This window comes from Panicum virgatum, chromosome 1K (genome assembly GCF_016808335.1).
Source record: "Panicum virgatum strain AP13 chromosome 1K, P.virgatum_v5, whole genome shotgun sequence".
NCBI lineage: Eukaryota > Viridiplantae > Streptophyta > Magnoliopsida > Poales > Poaceae > Panicum > Panicum virgatum.
In genome coordinates, this window is record NC_053136.1 from 52,193,070 (window position 1) to 52,215,028 (window position 21,959).

Below are 21,959 nucleotides of genomic sequence, written 5' to 3' on the forward strand. Positions count from 1 at the left end.
GGGTACCCCAGTCCTGGGGTACCGACAGGCATCCCCACTGATAAGAAGACCCAGCAACATCGCAACGTTCTGTAGGGTCGGTGACATCTCCCCACAAGGGAGGTGGAAGGTGTGTGTCTCAGGCCTCCATCTATCAATCAGAGCCGTCAGTAGGGACCTGTCCAGCTTTGCCAAACCACTCTCAGCAAGACGACCTATAGTAAGAAGACCAGCCTCACTCAACCTGAAAAGTAGAACGATCAATGGTAAGTACATTATGTAGGAAACATATACGAAACAAACGTATTCTCAGAAACATAATCCGACGACATATCACCTGGGCACCTATCGTGGGTCAACAGGAATCAACTCCGCTGGTGGACGTGGACGTAGAACGTTAAGTTTCACGTGTTGAACCACTGCAAGGAAGGACCGGCGCGACGAGTCATTGACTCGGTCAAGTAGAGCTAGCGTATCTTTGGCCATACCTAACACAAAAAATATAAGTTTTCTACATTTTCTACAATTTATCTGAAATTTTCATTTATTTTTCTAGCATTTTCTAGCATTTCCTACCATTTTTGTACAATAAATTTTTATAAATAAAATTTTCTAATATTTTCTATAATTTTTCTGCATTTTCTACAATTTATCTGAATTTTTCATATACTTTTCTAGCATTTTCTACAATTTCTGAGCATTTTTTAAAAAAAAATTCTCGCATTAAACAACTAATCAATACCACAAAAATGGTTGGTAAACCTAAATGGTTTTTCTAAAAACTAATCCTAATTCTACATAAATTATAATAAAAACAGTACCTAAATCCCTAAAATATCATTACTGTTGCATACACTAATTATAGAATTAAACATACAAAAAATTTAGAATAAAAAAGTTGAGAAATATTTTTTACATGCGGTTCGGATCCAAAATCCGGAAGGGCTTCGCCGCTGCAACTCCCTTCCTCACCCCTCCTCTCTCCCTCCCCCTCTCTGGATGTCGTGGGAAGCAAATGAGGGGGGAGGGGGAGCTCAGCCTTTTACATAGAGGGGGGCCTGCCGCCCCCCTGCCGGGCGGCTGCCTAGCCTATCGACCCGCCACCGGGCGGCGGGTACCGGCCACTTGGCTTCCGGGCGGCTGCCTCCCCCAAGGGTCAAAATGTAATTAAAAATAAATTTTATTTACATTCAGGGCCCTACCGCCCAACAGCAGGGCGGCAGGGGGCCGCCCGCCCCGCAGCCGGGCGGTAGGAGTATAAAACTGTAAATTATGAAATCGAAAATATATTTTTTTGTAAAAAACGATTTTGAAAAATATAAAAATAAAAAAAACGCCCCACCCTAGTGGGCTTCAGTTTTGTCCCAAGCGACCGTAAATGGGCTGGGCACTCGAGCGCGCAAGCTGTCGGCCGAAATCCCATCCCCATTTTGCCACCAGCGAGCGCAGACATCATCGCCGTCGCCGGGCGCACCTCCGGCCGCCGCGCCGCGGTGGTAATCGCAATTCCCAATTCTCCAGACCCTCCTCCTACGCAGGTCATCCTCATCATCCGCTCCGACCTCCAAATCCACCACCATCCTGCCTGCCCCCCGCTCCCAAACCCCACGATGAACATCCCTTCCCGACTCCGCCATCTCCGCCGCCTTCTCGCGGCCGCGCCCTCGGCAACGCTTGGCGCCGCACACTCCCCCAATCCATCCCCCTTCCGACCGCCGCACCCCACCAGAATCCTGCCGCTGCGGTTCCATCCACCAATACTCCTCCCAGCGCGGCGGCGCTTCTCCGAGCACGCCATCCTCCCCACTCACCTCCAGGACGAGCGCTTCGCCGCGCTTTCGGACAGGATCTATGATGCCGTGATTAAGACGGAGGCGGAATCCAGCGAGGGCACGGAGGCCGCTCTCGACGCGTTGGGCGCCGAACTGACTACCCCGCTCGTCGCCGACGTGCTGCACCGCCTCCGCTACGAGGAGAAGCTGGCGTTCCGGTTCTTCGCCTGGGCGTCCCTCCAGGATGGGTACAGCCACGAACCGGCCACCTACAACGACATCATCGACATCCTCTCCGGCACGCGGTACAAGAGCCGACAGTTCGGTGTCCTCTGCGATTTGCTCGACCACATGAAGCGCCACGGCACGAGGTCGGTGCCGGTTGAGGACCTGCTGCCGATCCTGCGCGCCTATACGGAGAAGCACCTCACGCACATGAGGAAGCTGGCCAAGAAGCGGCGGGTTCGGATGCGTACGCCGCCGGAGACCGACGCGCTCAACGTGCTGCTGGACGCGTTCTGCAAGTGTGGGATGGTAAAGGAGGCAGAGGCGGTGTTCGGCCGCGTGAAGAGGAGGTTGCTGGGTAATGCCGAGACATACAGTATCCTGTTCTTTGGGTGGTGCCGAGCGAGGGACCCCAAGAAGGCCATGAAGGTGCTCGAGGAAATGATTCAAATGAAGTACACCCCGGAGAGTTTCACCTACATTGCAGCCATCGATTCGTTTTGCAGTGCTGGATTGGTGTCAGAGGCAAGGGAGTTGTTTGAGTTCATGAGGACTGAGGGATCGACGATATCATCACCCACAGCCAAGGCGTATTCGATTATGATTGTTGCTCTAGCAAAGGCTGATCGGATGGAGGAGTGTTTTGAGCTGATTTCAGATATGAGAAGCAGTGGGTGTATGCCTGATGTATCGACTTATAAAGATTTGATTGAAGGGATGTGCTTGGTGGGTAAACTGGATGCTGCCTATCCTGTGTTGGAGGAGATGGGAAAGGCTGGATTTCCTCCTGACATTGTCACCTACAATTGCTTTCTTAAGGTTCTCTGCAGTCTTCGACAGGCTGATGATGCACTTGAACTTTGTGAGAGAATGATAGAGGCGCATTGCGAGCCCAGTGTTCATACCTATAATATGCTGATGGTGATGTTCTTTGAGATGGGAGAGGCACATAGAGCTTTAGATATCTGGCACGAGATGGACACAAGGGGATGTAATCGTGCTATTGATACCTACGAAATAATGATTGATGGTCTGTTTGACTGCGGAAGAACAGAAGATGCAAGTGCTCTTCTAGATGAGGTTATAAACCGTGACATGAAACTTTCATACAAGAAGTTTGATGCTATAATGCTGCGGTTATCAGCTGTAGGCAACCTTGGTGCGATACATCGATTGTCTGAGCATATGAGGAGATTTTACAATGTTGCGATGTCACGACGATTTGCAATCACTCAGAAGAAGAAGAGCATAGGTCTGAGAAGGAAATGAGTGGCATTACTATTGATGCTGTGGTTTCTTGTTACTGTGGATAATCAGGAACTTATTCAAAGGTTAGTGATGCTGTGGTTTCTCTGATGTTATTACCAGCTATTGGTGGTCAATATATTAAAAATTTATGTGGCTTGTGATCTAGACATGGTGTTTTAAGTTTGTTCATGCAATCAGCAGTACATCTAAAGTGGCAAAAAATAGCGAATTTCAATTAAGTTGTTTTCGTATGGTGTTGTACTTTTAAACTTGTTTGGTACCAGGACCTCTCTTCACCCCCAAAAATTAGTGCAAGGCCTGTTAGAACTGTAATGGAATCTATGTATATATAGAAAAATAATATGAAGTAGGATATTTGTCTTTCGTTACGCGGAATACTAATCTGGATATGCCATTATGTAATATCCTTATCCAATTGCCCAATATTTGCTTGCTGAATACGAATATTCCTTTGTTTTCTCAATGTACTAAGGATCATTTAGGGTTAATTTTACTTGATGAATTATATTGGCTTAGTAGATGGTTTTTTCAGGACCCAGACACCCAGGTTTTAATTTTTTTTTACTTGACTAATTGCAAGTAGTTGGGCGACTCAATGAGTTCCTGTCACTGATTTTAAGACCTAATCTTTACTGAAAGATAGGTAGGAAACTGAGCTTATTTACTTTGTCATTCTAGAGCTAACATCACCAACTGAACTATCATTCTAGAGTTAGCAACTACCATGCGCAATAGAAAAAACTGACCATCTAGATCATTAGTACCTTAGCTACCTAAGACATTCCAAGCCCGCTATAAGCCAGATAGGAGTTATCTTTATCCTAAACATGATTCTATTATGCAGGGTGGTTGATGTATGCCAGCACACATTGCTATAGCAATCCGGAGTTCGAGAAGCACACTGCATGGACTCGTTCATTTGTTGAATTGAACCAGGGCTATGAATATCATTGCGCTTGAATTGTACATAAGATGCACAAGGTACCCCCCACCCCACCATGCACAAGGTACCCCCCCCCCCCCCAACCCCCAACCCCACCCCACCATTGCTACCGGCGCAAAGAAGTATTATTCACAGTCTTAGTTTGTTTTTAATCCTGTGAAGCAGGTCTCTTTTATGGCCTTCTTGTTCATGTGGGACCCCTTTGTTCCTTATGCTCAAACGAAACATGTACTGTGTAAGCCTAAAACTAAATTTTCTGCCATTAAACATGTGACGTACACCACATTCCTCAATTCTCTACATGTTTCTCAATATTGATTTATGGGTTATTTCAAAACTCAGCTGCTCAAGGAAACATTTTACTGATAGCTTGTTAGAAGTTCGTGTTCCCTAAAATGGAATGGAGTTGCACCCTTGCCTTTATTACTACTGTGTTTGTATGTAGAGGGTGACAAACTGACAATGACCAAAATTTGGTTGTTTTAGTTTTTCAAAAAAAAAAGGTTGTTTTGGCTAGTGTCCAAAGTTGAAACATAACTTTAGTATATTTAGTGTGTGCCCCACAGCTGCACCAAAATTTTGGTGCTAATTGTGGCTACAGATGCTAAACTAGTAAATAGAAATATAGAAATATGCACTCTAGCAATCACAAAAGATTAGAGTGAAACAAACAGATGACTTACTGGTGTAGGGGTGGTAATGGGCCATGGCCCTAGTGGTTTCTTCACAGTCCAACAAGGTCATTAAATTATTTAGCTCAAAATTATATAAGATTAGAGTCCAGCCCTTTTAGGGTCTAGCCCTTAGATTTTCTAGTTCAAAATCTTGGACTCTTTACCACCCCTGACCCAGAAATTTGGTAGACCTCTAAAATCAGTATAACGAATCAAGATTCGATCACTGGAGCGAGTAGATAGATGGACGTGGACTAGACTACTAGTCATTTGATACTTGCCCGCTTGCTGCATGGATGTAGGTACAGCTATCGGGTAACTTATTCAGGTCTTCAATTATCCTAGATGTACATAATTTGGTACTGGAACCAACTAGCATTAAGCTTCATCAGGCTTAACTAATGTGCAGGCTTGTACCTCCGTACTTGCAGGTAACGGCTACTGGTTATCAACAACATATCGTGCCAAAAGCCAAAGTCTTATGACCAGCGTGTCTCTCTGGTTCTTGTGCAGTTGCTGTACCAAGCAATCAAGGACTCAAGGCTGTGAGCCTGTGAGCTAGAATTCGGACGGCCATAGCCGCACAGCCTTTCTCCGGCTGAGAACCTGGAACGCGCCGTGCCAAGAAACCCTGGAATTGATAATCCATCGGATGCCTTCAAGCGAGCGCAGGTGAAGTTCTCTGAAGTCGAGACCGCAAGGACCTTGCGGCTGGGGCCCGGCCGAGTGCTTCGGGTGTCGCGATGTTTCAGGAGTCCCGAGGTAAAATATGGCTGTGGGCAGTGGGCTGTTGCTCTGATGGAAAAGATATCAATGGCAAATTTTTTTTTGAAAGAAATCAATGGCAATGCCAAGTGATTTCTCCGGGTTCCCTTCCGGCCGCGCCTCCCCCTTGCCGTGCGTGATTCTCCGAGCCAAGCACCTGTCTGACATCAGTATGTGAAATCTGCATCTCTATTCTTGCAGAGGAATCTGTGTGCAGGAACCACATGTGGAAAGAAAAGGAATCAAAACATGCCGTGTATTTTTTTTTTCTGGAACGTTAAAATTCCCAATCCTTCATATGCCATATTTTTATGGTTTACTCCACTCTACTACTATGCTGCAAACATTCATCACCAGCATGAACTGAAGAGATTCGTCACTTGGGAGAAAATGATGATAAAACATGAACAAGCGGCACGACCTAGGCCGCGTTTAGTTCGCGAAAAGTTGGGTGAAAAGTCACTGTAGCACGTTTCGTTGTTATTTGACAAATAATGTCCAATTATGAATTAATTAGGCTTAAAAGATTCATCTCGTGCTAATCAGTTAGACTGTTTAATTAGTTATTTTTTCAACTACATTTAATGCTTCATGCATGTGTCGAAAAATTCGATGTGATGGGTACTGTAGGAAAAATTTTGGGAACTAAACGGGGCCTAAGATTTACGCGGTGCTGAAGCTGAACCAAAAAAGTGAGAGAACAAGAACTGAACTCGACCAGATCCTATCTTCCCTTTCGATAGCAGTGTGGTGTCTGTCGGCGTGGTCCCTTCCGATAGCAGTTTGGTGTCTGTCGACGTGGTGCGGCGACCACCTGCTTCGCTCTGCTCTCAATCAGACGCCGAGCCGCCCCGGGCGGAGAGCACGGCGACCGCGCTCGGCCGGCTCGTGGGCTGCACGGACACATCACGCGTCGGCGCGCGCGGCACAGCAGTAAAGCGAGCAAAGACCCAAAGACCTCGCCGTTGTAGCCGAACAGTGGGCGGCCCGGGGCCCCGACGTCGTGCATGATTGAGCACTCATCAGTATCGCCCTGCCTGCGTGGCAGGAGCAGCAGCCATGCCTCGCAGCAGTGCCTCACCTGTCACTGTAGCTTTCAACAGCTCGTCGTACGAGTCAAGGCTCGACACCCAGCTCGAATACGTATCCGGTCTGTAATGTATTGAACTACATCATGATTCTCTGAACTCCCAAACGGCCCTGAAAGTCGGATGCTAGCTAAGACATTCCTTGCCATTTCTAGTGCCAAAACACAGTAGTACATGAGAGAAGCAGATGCAGGAGAGTCCTTGCCAGGTTTGCGCGTTCTAGATGAGGTAAGTGAGGTGGTTAGTGCTGGCTAAAGCGGGACCTAACCAAACCTGTGCGTGCGTATTACCATTATTGAGGTAGTAGAGTAGCAAGGAAAGGCTAGCAGTCCTCCTGTACGCTTGCTGCCGAGACGGCGGGATGGGCGTAGTAAGTGACAAGAGCACTGGAAGCCTACGACTCCGAGCTTTCGCCGAGAGGAGAAAGGAACATGGCCCATGCTTGCTAATGCTATGCTCCCAGTTCCAGGCTCCCGTGCGTAGCGAGTAGCGGAATGGTGTATCGTCCTGTTCCTTTCTCCGGCGTCGCCGGCCGCCGTTGGCATCCGATCTGATTGATCTCCTCCGTTGGCTTGGCCTGGCGTTGGGTTCTCTCTTTCCGAACCCAAACCGGAAGCAGCCAAACGGAGAAGGGAGAGGGGAGGGCGAGCCGGCGAGGGAGGGAATAAAAAGGCTTTGGCTTGGCTCTCGATCGCTGCCGCTGCGTCGTCCCAGTCCCAGTTACCTCGCTCGCTCGCTGGGCTCTCAGATCTAATCATTATTTAATCCTTTTTTCCAGTCTCCCATGAGCACTCCCCACTCGTCCTCCACCTCCTCCGCACCCCACCGCGCCTCCCCTCCCCAGATCCCCCAATCCCTAACCCTAGCAGCGCCCACGGCGTCCTCCGCCTCGCCCTCGTCCTCCTCCGCGTCCGGCATGCGCGATGCGGCGGAGGACGACTCCGACTCGCCGCCCTCGCAGATGTCGGAGGACGACCCCGGCGGGGGAGGGGGCGGCGACAGGTGGGAGCCGGATCTGAGGGGCGGCAACGGCGGCGGCGGGGGCCGGTGGGCGCCGCCCGACCAGGTGCTAGAGAACGTGCTCGAGAGCGTGCTCGAGTTCCTCACCGCCGCGCGCGACCGCAACGCCGCCTCGCTTGTCTGCCGCTCCTGGTACCGCGCCGAGGCGCAGACGCGCCGCGAGCTCTTCATCGGCAACTGCTACGCCGTCTCGCCGCGCCGCGCCGTCGAGCGCTTCGGGGGCCTGCGCTCCGTCGTGCTCAAGGGCAAGCCGCGCTTCGCCGACTTCAGCCTCGTGCCCTACGGCTGGGGCGCCTACGTCTCGCCCTGGGTGGCCGCGCTCGGCCCCGCGTACCCGCGACTCGAGCGCATCTGCCTTAAGAGGATGACAGTCTCCGACGACGACCTCGCGCTCGTCGCCAAGTCCTTCCCGCTCTTCAGGGAGCTCGCGCTCGTGTGCTGCGACGGCTTCAGCACGCTTGGCCTCGCCGTCATCGCCGAGCGCTGCCGGTACGTCGCCCTAGCACTCAACTTTTCTATTGTTGCACACGAGCTGAATCTAAGCGGGCTTGCGGTATCCGGCGGAGTATTTTACCAGCTTTCCTCGCTTTGGGAGGGTATCATACTATGCCATTCGTGGATTTGTTCAATCCTAGCAGCACCACGCAATTCCGCCTTATTTAATGTGAACGCCTAGCCCTTTACGCTTTTCAGTTTTATTGGTCCGACCGCGCCATGGATCAGAATCTGATCTCGCCGAGCTTTTATGGTCCGTATTGGTTTCTGATCGCTACTCGTCTTCCTGTCAAAATTACCAGCAATTCTTTATTTATTTTTCTTTGATGTTCTATTCACCGAGCTTGTGACACCTGGTACTGTCACAGCAGAATCTTGCCGTGGAAAGCCCTCTGATTTCTACTGGTAAAGTTTAAAATGATCTTTTCCATTTACCCCTAGGTCCTTGGCAAAATACTCTCGCTAATTAAATTGGTTGCACCCAGACTTGGGGTACTTCCAGTTGCACGCGGTCTGCTTTCCATTATTGGGGAATAGGAGCACTAATAGCAGCATTTAAGTGCAGCACTGGTATCTCACTGTCACTGTTGGTGCTTTTGATTTGTAGGCATCTTAGAATGCTGGATCTCATTGAAGATTACCTCGAGGATGAGGACGACGAGCTGGTGGATTGGATCTCCAAGTTCCCAGAGTCCAACACCTCTCTGGAGTCACTTGTCTTCGATTGTGTTAGCGTCCCATTCAACTTTGAGGCCCTGGAGGCACTGGTTGCACGGTCACCAGCTCTGCGCCGGTTGCGTGTCAATCACCATGTGTCTGTAGAGCAGCTGCGACGTCTGATGGCAAGAGCACCCCAGCTCACGCACTTTGGAACTGGTGCATTCCGATCTGAGGCTGCCCCTGGTGCGGGTTTGTCTGTGACTGAGCTTGCTACATCTTTTGCTGCATCCAAGTCTATCATTTGTCTATCAGGCTTCCGGGATGTTAATCCAGAATACCTCTCAGCAATCTACCCAGTTTGTGCCAAGCTCACTTCTCTGAACTTCAGTTTTGCAAGCCTAACCGCTGAGGAACTCAAACCAGTTATTCGCAACTGCATCAATCTGCGCACTTTCTGGGTAAGCTGCCTTCCAGATTCACATTGACGCATATACTAGTTTTTATGTTAGCTGGCAGTTGAGATTTAGGCACTGATGTTTCAATTTTTTGTTCTAGGTTCTTGATACGGTGGGCGATGAAGGCCTTCGGGCTGTGTCCGATACATGCTCAGATCTCCGTGAGCTACGGGTTTTTCCTCTGGATGCCTCTGAAGATTCTGAGGGCTCAGTCTCAGATGTTGGTCTTCAGGCAATCTCAGAAGGCTGCCAGAAGCTAGAATCAATCCTCTACTTCTGCCAGCGGATGACAAATGCAGCAGTAATTGCTATGTCCAAGAATTGTCCTGACCTTGTGGTGTTCCGCCTCTGCATTATGGGCCGCCACCGCCCTGATTGGATCACCGGGGAGCCCATGGATGATGGTTTTGGTGCAATTGTGATGAATTGCAAGAAGCTCACCAGACTTTCAGTCTCTGGCCTGCTCACTGATAAAGCTTTTGCATACATTGGGAAATATGGGAAGCTAATAAAGACTCTGTCTGTTGCCTTTGCTGGGAATAGTGACATGTCCCTCCAATATATATTTGAGGGATGCACCAAGTTGCAGAAGCTTGAGGTCAGAGATAGCCCTTTTAGTGATAAGGGATTGCTCTCAGGGAAGAACTACTTCTACAACATGAGGTTCTTATGGATGAACTCATGCAGGCTTACTATGAGGGGCTGTAAAGATGTAGCTCAGCAAATGCAAAATTTGGTGGTTGAAGTAATCAAGGACCACTCCGATGATGAAGGAGAGGCTGAGATTGTTGACAAGTTGTACTTGTATCGGTCACTGGCAGGACCAAGGAATGATGCTCCGCCATTTGTTACCCTCTTGTAGTAATCCTATTGGAAGAACAGTTCTGCTGTACCCGCAACATGTTTGTTCAATTATTCCTCATCAAGTTTTTCAGAGCCAGCGAGGGAATGCGGATGATTTTCAAGTTGCCGCAGGAAAACTCGTGTAAATCAAGTAAGAAGCTGCTGGCTATTCTTTTTACTTGATCTTCATTGATCGTTGGACTGGCAGGGTGGCATTCCAAATTGGGGGGAGTTGGAGAGCGCATCCAGAGCAAGGCATCGGAGCGCTGGCGCTGGTCTTACAGTATAGCAATGATGAGTAGGGACTGACTGCACACTGACTCCAGTCAGCGGGCTTCGGATGGTTCTTCGGCACTCAAGTCTTCGTGCTACTTGTATCTTGCCATCTTCCGTTTCATTTTCTGCTCAGACCAAGGAATGGCAGCAGCTGCCTATGTCTGAAGCATCAATGTTCCATCGGCCATTATGTTTTAGATGATCCAAAACTCAGCTACCCTTTTTTTTCTCCCTTCCTTTTCCACGTCTTTAGACTCATGAGTTATTTTTGTAGACCTGTAGACCATTATCCCTTTTCTTGGTCTCCACCATCTGCTATTTTTAATCAAGAAGCTATTGGAGGAATTTGAAATTTCATTGGCATTGTTTGGTTTTGCCCTTACGCTCGATGCCTGTCGTCGTCGTCACTGTTCCGTTGCTTGCGTATGTTAATTACTTTCTCGAATGTGACAGCTCTATCGCTATAATAAACGGCCGTAGCCTGTGTATTGATTAGTCATCATAACAATAGGCCCTACCAATGATTTGCTCTGATAGTCGTCGTCCTTGCTCCATGTAGAGCCTCATGACATCAACTGCCCTGATGGCCGTCAGTTTTTATTCTGCTGCTTTTTCCTCTGCGCCTTTCAGGATCCTGGAGGGGTCGTCAAGGCAGCTCGACTCTGCCTCCAACTGGCAAAAGTAACAGCAGTTTTCTAACTGCTGCTGGTGGTGGTGGTGGAGTTGCATTGGCTTTGCATATTGAACGCCCTGTTGTTGAGCACCACCATCTGCGTGCTAACCACCATACTCCGAAACCCTAACTCGTCGTCGCGAATAGTTAACTTGGATGTGTTGTCTCTTTATCATGGATCAATGCATTCTTTAGGTCCCTGCTGTGCCATCCCGGCTGAGAGGCTGGCAAGCATGTGGTTTGTTTCCTGGGGTCACTGCACCTCGCAATTTTTTTCTCTCCAGGATCCAGTTTGATCTGCCCGTTTCTTTATATCATGAGCTGCTGCGCCTGGGGCGATCGGCCGCCTCGATCTGGATGGTTTTTCCTCTGAGGATTTGAGATCCCTGGGCTTTTTAGATCTCAGGTTCATTTAGGGTTTTCTGGTGTGATACCACGCCTTGTTTATAGCGCCCCTCGTGTCCGTCATTAAGAGGTTGTCGGGTTGTTTAGGACCCCGATTAGCCTTGTTTGGTTTCGCTTGTGGGTGCTCGAGGAGAGGCATCTGGCCTGGGAGAATCAGGCTGCCGAAGATACCCCTTTTCTGCTTGCCGTGCCGGTACACGAACTTGCCTAGAAACGCTGTGTGCGTATATGCTTGCTGTGCCTAACCGGAAGGTGGCGGGCCAGGGCAAGTTTGGTACTTTGGATACTGTTAGCCTGTTGCAGGAAAAGAAAATAAAGCCGGTTTGGTAGTTTCTTGCCACGAGCAAACACCTCCTGAGATGTTTTGCTTTTGGCAGCTTGGCCGGCTAGACCGCCAAAGTGGTGCAACGTGCTCTGGCAGGCCGGTTCCGGTGCCATTTTGTCGCTGCCGCCGTGCTTCCGTCTCGGATTTCCATTGACGTCGGCGAAGGCAGCCAGCATCATCATATTTGACTTGAGCACGCCAGGATTTTACAGCCTTGTTACATGATTATTCTTTTTTTTTCGAAACAGGACTATTCAAACAGGACCTGAAACTTTAACTTTTCAGTCGTTGTGCTAGTGCATGAATTTTATTAAACTTAAAAAATTACGTCTTTTAGACCGGTACGGTGTTGGTGCATGAAATCTTCGAGTCAGTGCTGCTATGGGTTGGCGTAAAGGTCATGTGCATACGACTCGCCAGGTCAGTCAAGATTACCCTAAACAGGACATGGGGTGTGTTTAGTTCCCTCAAAAACCCCCCAAAATCCAAATTTTCCATCACATCTCCATCACATCGAAACATTAAATATAGCAAATGACCCATGCATGGAGTAATAATGTAGATAAATAAAAAAATTAATTGCATAGTTTTGATGTACGTTGCGAGACGAATCTTTTGAGCCTAGTTAGATCATGGTAGGACAATATTTACCACAAACAAACGAAAAACGCTACAGTGCGCTACAGTATCCGATGTGACTTTTCGCATTCTTTTTCCCTCCATCTAAATACAGTCATGGTAGGTTGCGTACGAACAACGGGGGAATCGGAGAGGAGGGATCCTACACAGGACGCTGTTGATCGCAACGCACGATGTCATCGATTCACCGCAGGTGCCACCGAACCAGTGCCTGCCGTCCAGCGGGCTTGATTTCCTGTGGCACGGTAGCATCCGTTCAGCAGTGCTCCGATCTCCATCCCTCTCACGAGATGCCAATCGGCGCGATTATCTCGTAGCGAGGACCAATTGAATTTCAGATAGAAATGGAATGTATCTCCTCTTTCTTTTTTTGAAAAAAAAGAAATAAAACATTCCCATCCCCTTGCGAGAGTAAAATTCTAGGGAAGCCCGTGTTCCATAACTTGGAAGAAGAATTCAAATGTTTAATTTGCTTGGCTCTGGACTCTGGAGTAGCAGCAAAAGAAAGAGTTAACACCCTACGCTAGAATTTGATGCAGATCTGTGGCAATCCATACAAGCCATCTAGAAACCTTCAACTTTCCCAAGCATCGGTTTGTCTGAACTCAGCGGTCATCTCGTTGGTCCTGTCTACTGCTCAACTACATCCTATCTCAGATGTATAAATCGTCTTACAGTCAGCCCTGCGATGTAACCTGAAGATTACATAAACACAAACAACCTTTTTTTTCCCTGTCCATCTGAAATGAAACCCTTATCCAATATTCTCTCCGGCCCAGCTACTTTTCACTCTCAACCAATCCCTGATGAGCCGGTCAATCAGACAGTAGGGAAAACAGTGTAGCCACAATCATTTTGCTGGTAAACTCTTTCAGGTCTGCTACCTCGTTCCAAGCCAAAAAAAAAAACACCTCGTCTGCGCCCTTGTTCGGCGCCTTATCTCTGTCAAATCCGCACCCCGTTGGCTCGTGAACTCGACACCTCGCAAGAGAGGCCGTGACTCACACGCCGCGCCGCTGGGTTCTGCAAGCCTGAAAAACATGGCGGGTCGCTGTCCTCCGCTTAGCATCTACCGAGAAAGATGACGGGAAGAAATGATCTTGGAATGGGACGAGCAGCCTAACCATGACAGAGGCCCACGCCACAAGCGACCTGAATTAAGAAGCTGCCCAGATATCGATCATCATTGCTCGCCGCCGCTCGCCAACGACAAAAAAACCTGTGCCCAGGTCTCGCGAGATCTCAGTGTGGCTTCTGACGAAATCGTGTGGATGGATCATCACAGGTTGCAATCGGGACAGCTCCGCGGTGTCTGAGGTTGATTTGTGGCTTTCAGAATCGCGGCTCCGAGCGCGCGGCCGGCTACAGATCCTTTGATATCATTGCAGCGTCGGATCCCGCCAGCGAGGCGACGGGCTTAACGTTGGATCGGCGCTTGTCGTCTTCGGATCGGAGGACCACGATTTCGGCAGGAGAAAAATGTTTTTTTTGTTGATTATGTAGTTAAGTGGTGATGCTGAAACCGGTCAGCGTCTGGTGCTGTTGGCGATCCTATGCAAATTCCCTGTCCACTGATCCACTCCTTCGGAAAGATAGCTCGAAAGTGGCAGCATGAACATGAACGGTGAGATATATAGCTGGGCTCTGGTTGGTGCCACCTTTAGAGGTCGAAATCATGGGATCCCTGGAATGGACCATGTGATGGATTCTGCTAAATATCTCGTCGTGCCGTGGGAAACGGGAGATGGGATTGTCTCTTGTTAAAAGAAAAACAAAGCAGGTTCACCATGTAATTACAAAGAAAAATCACGGTGGAAGGTGGATGATGCACTCACATGCTCTTGAAGAATTGGCATTGGTGGTTGTTGAGCAACATGTAAATGAAGAGAAGCTTCCTTCCTTCGTCGCAAAAAGTAGGCATGGAAAATGGGCGGTGGAATTAGGTACCTCCCCGTCCCAATTCCTCACATGGGCGGTAGCAGACCTGTAACATGCCGGATCAACCACGTCCACGGGCAGATCAGGACAAAACACAAAGCAGCAGTAGCGTTTGATGGCACGAGGCCGACGGGCAGCTGAGCTCTGCCTTTTGACCATTGGAGTGGCGGCCGGGCAGGCAGGCATGGAGGCAATCGCCGGCGCGCACCGATCCCTCTCCCCCTCCGCCACGGCACGTTCCACACGTACGCCGTCGCCCGCGCCGCAGCGGGGCGCGCGGCGCCGCGCACGTTGTGCGATCGTGAGCGAGGCCACGCGTCGGCAGCGAACGTGAGCCGGCGGCCGGCGGGCGAGTCGGCGAGGAGGCCGCGGGTCGGGATGCTGGGGTTGCTGCGGCGGCGGCCAAGCGATCGCCGAATCGGGGCACGATCTCCGGACGTGCCCGGCGCACGCACGCGACGCCTGGTTCGTCCAATCGTCCGTGCCGAGCTTTTGTTTCTTCTGCACCGCCCTTCTTTAATGTCCACGGCTCTGTCGCTCTTTTGCTTGCTTGACCGATCTCCCAACGACGTAAGTACTACGTAGATCCTCGCCTCGCGGCCCTCATCTCCCTCTCTACTCTCTCGGACAGGTCATCAGTCTCGTCGATGGGGACCCGGCAGGATACGAGCGTACGAGTAGCTTTCGACCAGTCTCATCTCATGATACACACACACCTCCCGCAGATCGACGACAATGACTGATGCGTACGGCGGAACCGGCCCCGGCGTACGCACGCAATCCGTAACGGAATCGTACACTTGTACAGCGAAGCCTGAATTTTTTTTTCCAACTTCGATAAACAGGAAGTTGGAAAGCGAAGGAACTGGGGCGACTGACTGATCGGCCGTGCTGAACTCGGCTGTCCTCAGATCACGAACAGTGCCGCACAGTTTAAAGATAGCGTTTCGCAGTGACGGATCGATGCGGCCAAAAGCGGCGGTGCGGTGGGCGCTCGAAGGCGTCCCTCGTGATCGGTGGCGAGATCGTTGGCATCAGAATCGCCGCGAGATGGACAACGCGGGAGCCGAGCGGAGGAAACTGGCGCCGGACAAGGTGGGGGCGCCGAGGAGACGGCTCTGTGGTCGCCCTGCTTCCATACAAAAATCCTCGCCGATTACGCTCGAAACCAACTTGCTCGTGAGATCGTAATGCTACTGTGAAACAAAATATTCTCTCTCTTTGTGTGTGTGTGTGTGTGTGTGAAGTGAAACAAATGTTCGTCACTCCTTCCCGTTTCTTTTGGGTGGTGGCCGCAACTGAGATGTCACGCTCGGTTCACAGGAAACTAGATTCCTGTGCAAGTAAATGTTTCTGTGCAAGGAAAAAAACAAAGGGTTCCTTCTGCTCAAGAAACGGACCAAGTCCCAGGAATATCCACGAAGGGCCCGGTACTACTTTGCTTGAGCCTAGCAGGCCACAATTTCTGGCCCATGTGAGTCGCGATTGATGCTGGCCCATCCCAACACCAGCGTTTTTTTTCCTTTTCTTTTCAAAGGGACCTCAGCGTTTCTTGGTGAAATGGAACACCGAATGCTTATTTCAAAAAAAAAACGCCTAATGCTGGAATATGTTAGGAAATACTAGCAGCAACATCGTCAATGAAACACCAAACAACCTGACCCAAAATGTGGATAACTCCTCCTGATCAAGCAATATCGTCAACGATGGCGCAAAGAACACATTTATCTTACTGCTGATGCCACCGTCTTTGACGGGCTAATTGGTCCGCCGTCTCTGCAGTCTGGAAGATTTGGCCTGCAACGAGGCAATGAAGCAATATCCGTGGCGTTAGGAATGGACGTGCGCAAGTGAGGATAGCATCATACTGTTTCAGGCTTATGTCCTTGTCGTTCTCAAGTGTCCAGAAGTGTTAAAAGAATCAACATCACGAGCGGAGCGGATCTTATCATGATCTCATGTTTGCATCCACCAAAAAAAGGACCACGCGATCTTGCTGTCAAGTCTAAACCCCTCTGTTACAACACACAAATGAGATCTACGAATCATGATGTCAAGTGCAAATCTCTCAGCTACTCACATAAATGAATGCACTGAAAATCACAGCCATCGACAAAGGAGACTATCGACACTAAGACACGTCCAGAGCAAAGCTCTTAAATGCAGCAAGCCATCAACAAGTAGAACATATGGAAGATATAGCACAAAACTTCACATTAACAAACGGGCACAACCAAGAACGTCACAGCAACAACCACAAGGTGAATTCTTATTCAATACATATGTGAACAAGACTCAGTGAACCATTATATCACCCTCAAACTAACGTTACAGTCTTTTCACAGCATCAGACGAAACTCAACAAGCCAGAGCAACAAATAGGTACTTTTGAATTCATCCATATCCCACAGGCAGTGTAATTCATGTATCTAAAATTCTTACAGTTTGGAAGGATTGATGTTTTTAAAATTCTTACTGCTCAAAACACCAAAGTACAAGACCAACGGTATGTTTACATAACGTGGATAAATTAAAATGATAGATCCCATCTCTATCTCTACCGAACGAAACCTGCACCATTCGCTCTGGCAGCTCATTCTTCCACGTCGTTCCTTAATTAGAGCCTTTGGATGAATCCTTGGTGTGATAACCTAACACTCTTTCCACCTCCTCACCTGTTCATCTCTGCATTGCCCTGATACTGCCGAACAAAAAACAAATAATCTGTTCGTCTGGTGATCACTAGCCAGCAGCCAACGCAAGTTTCCGAGTCTGCTTTACTGATCGAGTGGCGATCTCTGTCGCCGACACCTCTATTGGTGGTTGGTTGGTCATCTGTGTAGAGGTAAAAAAAAAAATCCATTGACGAACAGGTAACTATCAATCAAATCCATTGCTGCCTTGTAAACCAAAGATGTGTTGGTTTTACTCCAGAATCCTTCAGGCCCGTAAAACCTGCAGACCCTTCAATTGATAACATTTGATAAAGCATCAAGCCCTCATTGACCAGCTGTAGAGTTTGCTTCAACATCAAGCCCTCATTAATCTGAACTCACAAACCGTGCTATAACATTTGGTAAAGCATCGGAAACCAGCAGAAGATATCTTGAAGAGCAAATACCTCAACGCCCCCTTTCAAAATTAATACGGGACCTCCCAGATCCTCCATCATAATCATCCCTCATTGAGGACCCACCACTCGCCTTCATGGTGCCTCCGCCTCCAATCTTCTCCACAGCTTTCTTTCCCTTCTTCACCTCAGTCAAGAACTGATCCAGACCGAAGGGATCGTTCTCCTCCTGCTTATCAAACTCCACAGGCCTGTCTCGCTTGCCAGTCCTCTCAGAAGCACCAGTAAATGCCTTGTCAGGCTTGAACCTCTCAGTCTTCATAACCTTCTCCAACTGTTCATCTGTGTCACCATACACATCAGAATCACCATCCTTCTTAGGCCTGTACAACGTAGACATCGTTGACTGCGCTGTGAAGAGCCCCTTCGAGTAGATGTTATACTGATCATCTGTGGCAAACCCAGAGTCCATCCCCTTGTCCTGGTTGAACAGCCGCTGGTCATACATGACCTCACCACCTTTGGAGCCACCAGTGCTTGCCATACCCAGAGCAATCTTCTCACTGATGTCACGATCCCTGTCTCTCGTGATCTTACTCTTCTTGCCCATTGCAGCATCCTTGGCTTCCAGCCTTCTCTCCCTCTCCCGCTCACGTCTGCGCTCCTCACGGATTCTATCACGTTCAATCCTCGCTTCCCTCTCTTCTCTACTCTCCCTGCGCGGCTCACGCGGTTGCTCCATATCCATATCTTCATCGATAGCATCAATTGTTCCCCTGCCACCACCAGCAGGCACAGCTGATGGTGCAGGAGGGCCACCAGTCCTCTCCATGCGAGCCTTCTGTGCAAGAGCCCTCAGTTCTTGCTCCTTTCTCTCCTTCTCCTTCAGCATCAGTTCCCTCTGCACCTTGGAGCGCATCTGTACTGCCTCCCTCGCCTTCTGTTCTGCCACATACAATGCTTCAGAAAGCTTTGCAAAGTTGTCATTAATTTGCACCTCCTGTAGCCCTCTTCCATCAGCCGCCAGCCTCTTATCAAGTGGAATCGTGTAACCCTTAGGATTTTTCCAGTTAGAAATGCATGGTGGGATCTTCCAATCCTGCTGATCCTTCACTGTAACTGGCCGCGGTGGCGAGTGCATCACCGGCACAGGTGGTGACCCAGACGCCCGGGGCACACGCTTGTGCTTGAACTTTGGTGGCTCAAGAGGATCCACTGCCATCTCCGACATCCGAATGATCCTCTCCTTGGCACCTGAATTGAAGGCCGCTGATTGCTGTGACGGCTTATACTTGATAAACTTGGACTCAGAATCATGTGTCGGCACATTCTTGGGCTGAGCAGCTGAAAGGCGGACGTTGACAACCTTCTCCAGGGCAGCCTTCGTCCGCTCTGTGGTCTCCTCGATCTGCTTCTGCTCCTCGTCGTCGTCGTCCGGCGCCTGCGAATCGGACGTGGCGGTCTTCGGCACGAGGTCGCTGTGCTTGGAGTAGACGATCTTGCAGGCGTTCTCGCCCTGCTTGACGACGGCGTCGAAGGCGACGCTCCCGTGCGCGTCGACGGTGAGCGCGAGGATCTTGGACCCGCCCTTGTCGTCGCGGCGGCCCATGCCGAGCGGATACTGCGCGACATGGATCTCCGGGAAGGCGCCGCCATCCCCAAAGTCCTCCGGCCGGCGCGGCACGAACCCCGTCCGCTTCCCGTACGGAGGGATGGCCCTGGCGGCGCCCGCGGGCCTCGCCGCGGCCGACGCCTGCGCCGACTCCCCGCCGTACCGCTCCTTGAACCAGGGGTCGCTGCTGTGGTCGTAGAAGGGGGACGCCGACGTCTTGGGCGCCGGGAGGAGATCCTTGAGGGTCCCCATGGCGGCGGCCACGCGGTGGATCTACGGCTAGCTAGGGTTCCGGCGGTCGCCCGGTGGGGATCGGGGGCAATCGAGGAGGAGGACGAACTAGGGTTTGATTCTAATTTTGGGGAAAGTGATAAGGCTTGACTAGGACGGAGGCGGTCGGCGGCGGCGGCGGCGACAGGGTGGGCTGGGCCTTTTGCGAAGACGGAAAGGCCCATCTCAGAAGAAGATACAGACAGGTAGGCCTGAGACGATTCGGGGATGGCCTGGGTGGGTCATCGCGGAGTCCGAAACAAAGGCGGATTCCCTAGTCCGTGAAAAGGACGCAGGTGAGATTGAGCTAGGCCCTGTTTGGTTTGGTTTAGCGCAAGTAGCACAAAAATTTTGACTAATAATTAGGGTACTAAATAAAGGTAATTTACAAAACTAACTCCACAACCCTGTTCTACTTCGCGAGACGAATCTAATGAGGCCTTTGACCGCACGATTAGAAGATGGTACTGTAGCATCACTGTAGTCAATCATCGATTAATTACTATCATTAGATTCGTCGTGAAAAGTTACACCCATCCGTGAAAATTTTTTGCAAATAAACTTCGTTTAGTACTCCATGCATGTAAGATTCTTTTTCTCGAGAATTGTGTGCTATGCTATAATAGGGAAAACCAAACAAGGCCCTAGTATGCTCCTGTCCTTCTATATTTTTCCAGAGCACGCCTGTGTGTGCGCGTGTACTTGTGCTGTTTGTTTTCCTACTAATCTAATACAGGTATGCTTAATAAAAAAAAAACAGCCAACAGGTTAAACTTTGCATGAACGCGATGAGCCAATGGCAGAAAAATAAGTCCCAAAAGAAAATGCAACAGAACTTAGAATTCGCAGAGGCTTGTATTCGATTTGAACCACGGAGAACAAACAACCACCAGGCCCTGTAGCCGCCTAATCCCAGCCTTCCCGCCAACGACCAAGTCGCCCGCTGTTTCCCTCGCAGAAACCCGCGCGAATCCGCCGGCGCGGATCCCAGATTTCAAACGGAGCAGCACTGCAGCAGCACGGGCACGGCGGATCATATCGTGGCCACGCCGGGTCCGCGGCGATCGCGCGCGCACCGCACGCATCATCTCGTCACGCGGACACGTACGGGCTCGGGGGAGGAAATGGGCGACCTTTCCAGCCCGGTTTCTGGCTCGGTACGGTGGTGCACTGGAGACTAGTGGTGCGCGGTGGGCTGGGGGCCGTGGCTCAGTGGCTGCGCTCCGTCGTCTGCCTCCTCCGCCCCGAACAGCTCCAGATCTGTCTCTTCCGATGATTGATCAGCAGCGCCACCAGCAAGCAGCTGCAGGAGATCTCGCCCTCCCCTTCCGGTTCCGCTCGTCGTTGGCTCTCTCGCCTCTTCCCCGTGTAATCTTATCGTTGGATGCTTGGAGCCACCGCTCCTTGTGCATCTTACCAGGAGCAAGGCAACCCGTATTGAGAAGTGAGAAAACACGAGCCAGTCCTACCGTATCATACTAGTCCATGGATTGTAGTTGCACCTGCTGACCTGCGGGACTTTACCTGATTACCTTGCCGGTGAAGTTGAAAAAGTCACCGCAAGGGCGGCGGAGTTGCAGCCGTGGGGAGGACCAGCGCGCGGAGATCACATCCGCTGAGCCCGTGAGACCTGGCAACATTTCAGAGGGGCGTGGTCACCGGCACTGGCAGCCTACGCGGCCGCTTGTGAGGCAGCGCAGAGTTTGTACCCGGAAGAAGCTGGGGCCAATGCCCGTGCGTACGCCGGCCAAAAGCGCCATTGAATTCCCGCTGGCTTCATGTATGGGTGTCGCCCCTGCCTGCAGCCTGGACCTGACAATGGCTGTGGTCACCACACCACTGACCAGCAGCAACCTCACTCCGTAGACAAACCGTCCGCGGCGACCCACGATTCACGCTGCGGGGAGACAGGAGAGACGCCAGAACAGCAACGTCTACACCGAACTGAACTCGCTGCTCATCCGACGATGCCAGGAGTGCCACTAGCACAGTGAATCAGCACATGCCTCTGCAGATGGAGCTCTGCTCCTCTCTGCAGGTCTTGCTGCCCACACCATACATACTAGTTTATTCCACGCACCGCGTCGCCATTTAAAATTTTAAATCCACGCTTCACCTCTGAATTTGCTGCCTGGAATCGATCTCTGAAGCTATTGTTTTGCTTCTAAACCGATCTCTGAAATTCGATGTCTGAAGGTGCTGTTAGCGAGTCAAAAGCCGCACTACGGCCGAGCGGTGCGTGCCAACGAGGAGCGGGGGCAGCATGATCAAGCTGCTGGCCAGGCAGGGCGCGAGGCGATCGATCGATCGAGATCCAGGGCGACAGGTTAATGTGCAGCGCTCGATTGGTAGGTGCGTGCGACAAGGGAATGCAGGTGGTAGGAACCAGGCATGGGGAGCGCCCGATGAGGAGGCCCAGGCACGGAGGCACTGCCCTCCCTGGGACGCAAGGTCCACGAGCCGTGCACGAGGCTCGGGAGCCATGATGCGCTCCATTGAGTCGATGATGGAATCATGATGAGCTACTCCAGTCAAGTCGTGGAGCAGATCTCATCAGAATGTA

At 50.4% G+C, this 21,959-nt stretch overlaps 4 protein-coding genes across 10 annotated transcripts; 2 read left to right on the plus strand and 2 right to left on the minus strand.

Moving 5' to 3' along the window:
* Positions 1-1,365: 1,365 nt before the first annotated feature.
* On the plus strand, positions 1,366-5,931 carry LOC120642434 (pentatricopeptide repeat-containing protein At1g73400, mitochondrial-like). Of its 6 annotated transcripts, none has more exons than XM_039918970.1 (4): positions 1,366-3,307; positions 4,090-4,252; positions 5,165-5,293; positions 5,376-5,931. In XM_039918970.1, the coding sequence occupies exon 1, from the start codon at positions 1,590-1,592 to the stop codon at positions 3,243-3,245; it is 1,656 nt and encodes a 551-aa protein (XP_039774904.1). In that variant the 5' UTR covers positions 1,366-1,589; the 3' UTR covers positions 3,246-3,307; positions 4,090-4,252; positions 5,165-5,293; positions 5,376-5,931. The 6 variants fall into 6 exon arrangements, with proteins under 6 accessions (XP_039774904.1, XP_039774930.1, XP_039774887.1 ...); XM_039918996.1 differs by having other exon boundaries at positions 4,090-4,226; XM_039918953.1 differs by lacking the exon at positions 5,165-5,293 and having other exon boundaries at positions 5,294-5,931.
* LOC120656331 lies at positions 5,301-6,636 on the minus strand. Its single transcript, XM_039934394.1, has 4 exons — positions 6,586-6,636; positions 5,684-5,788; positions 5,469-5,639; positions 5,301-5,378 (listed from the first exon to the last, which is right to left on the minus strand). The coding sequence occupies exons 1-4, from the start codon at positions 6,634-6,636 to the stop codon at positions 5,301-5,303; spliced, it is 405 nt and encodes a 134-aa protein (XP_039790328.1).
* A 780-nt stretch (positions 6,637-7,416) lies between these two features.
* LOC120642466 (F-box protein FBX14-like) lies at positions 7,417-10,827 on the plus strand. 2 transcript variants are annotated; one of them, XR_005662601.1, is made up of 4 exons: positions 7,422-8,224; positions 8,838-9,348; positions 9,446-10,339; positions 10,397-10,827. XR_005662601.1 is itself a non-coding variant. In XM_039919007.1 (3 exons), exons 1-3 carry the CDS (start codon positions 7,500-7,502, stop codon positions 10,205-10,207), a joined length of 1,998 nt encoding a protein of 665 aa, XP_039774941.1. In that variant the 5' UTR covers positions 7,417-7,499; the 3' UTR covers positions 10,208-10,827. The 2 variants fall into 2 exon arrangements, 1 of the variants encoding a protein (XP_039774941.1); XM_039919007.1 differs by having other exon boundaries at positions 7,417-8,224; positions 9,446-10,827.
* A 5,859-nt stretch (positions 10,828-16,686) lies between these two features.
* LOC120642473 (SNW/SKI-interacting protein A-like) lies at positions 16,687-19,528 on the minus strand. Its single transcript, XM_039919024.1, has one exon. The coding sequence runs from the start codon at positions 19,376-19,378 to the stop codon at positions 17,567-17,569; it is 1,812 nt and encodes a 603-aa protein (XP_039774958.1). The 5' UTR covers positions 19,379-19,528; the 3' UTR covers positions 16,687-17,566.
* Positions 19,529-21,959: the final 2,431 nt, after the last annotated feature.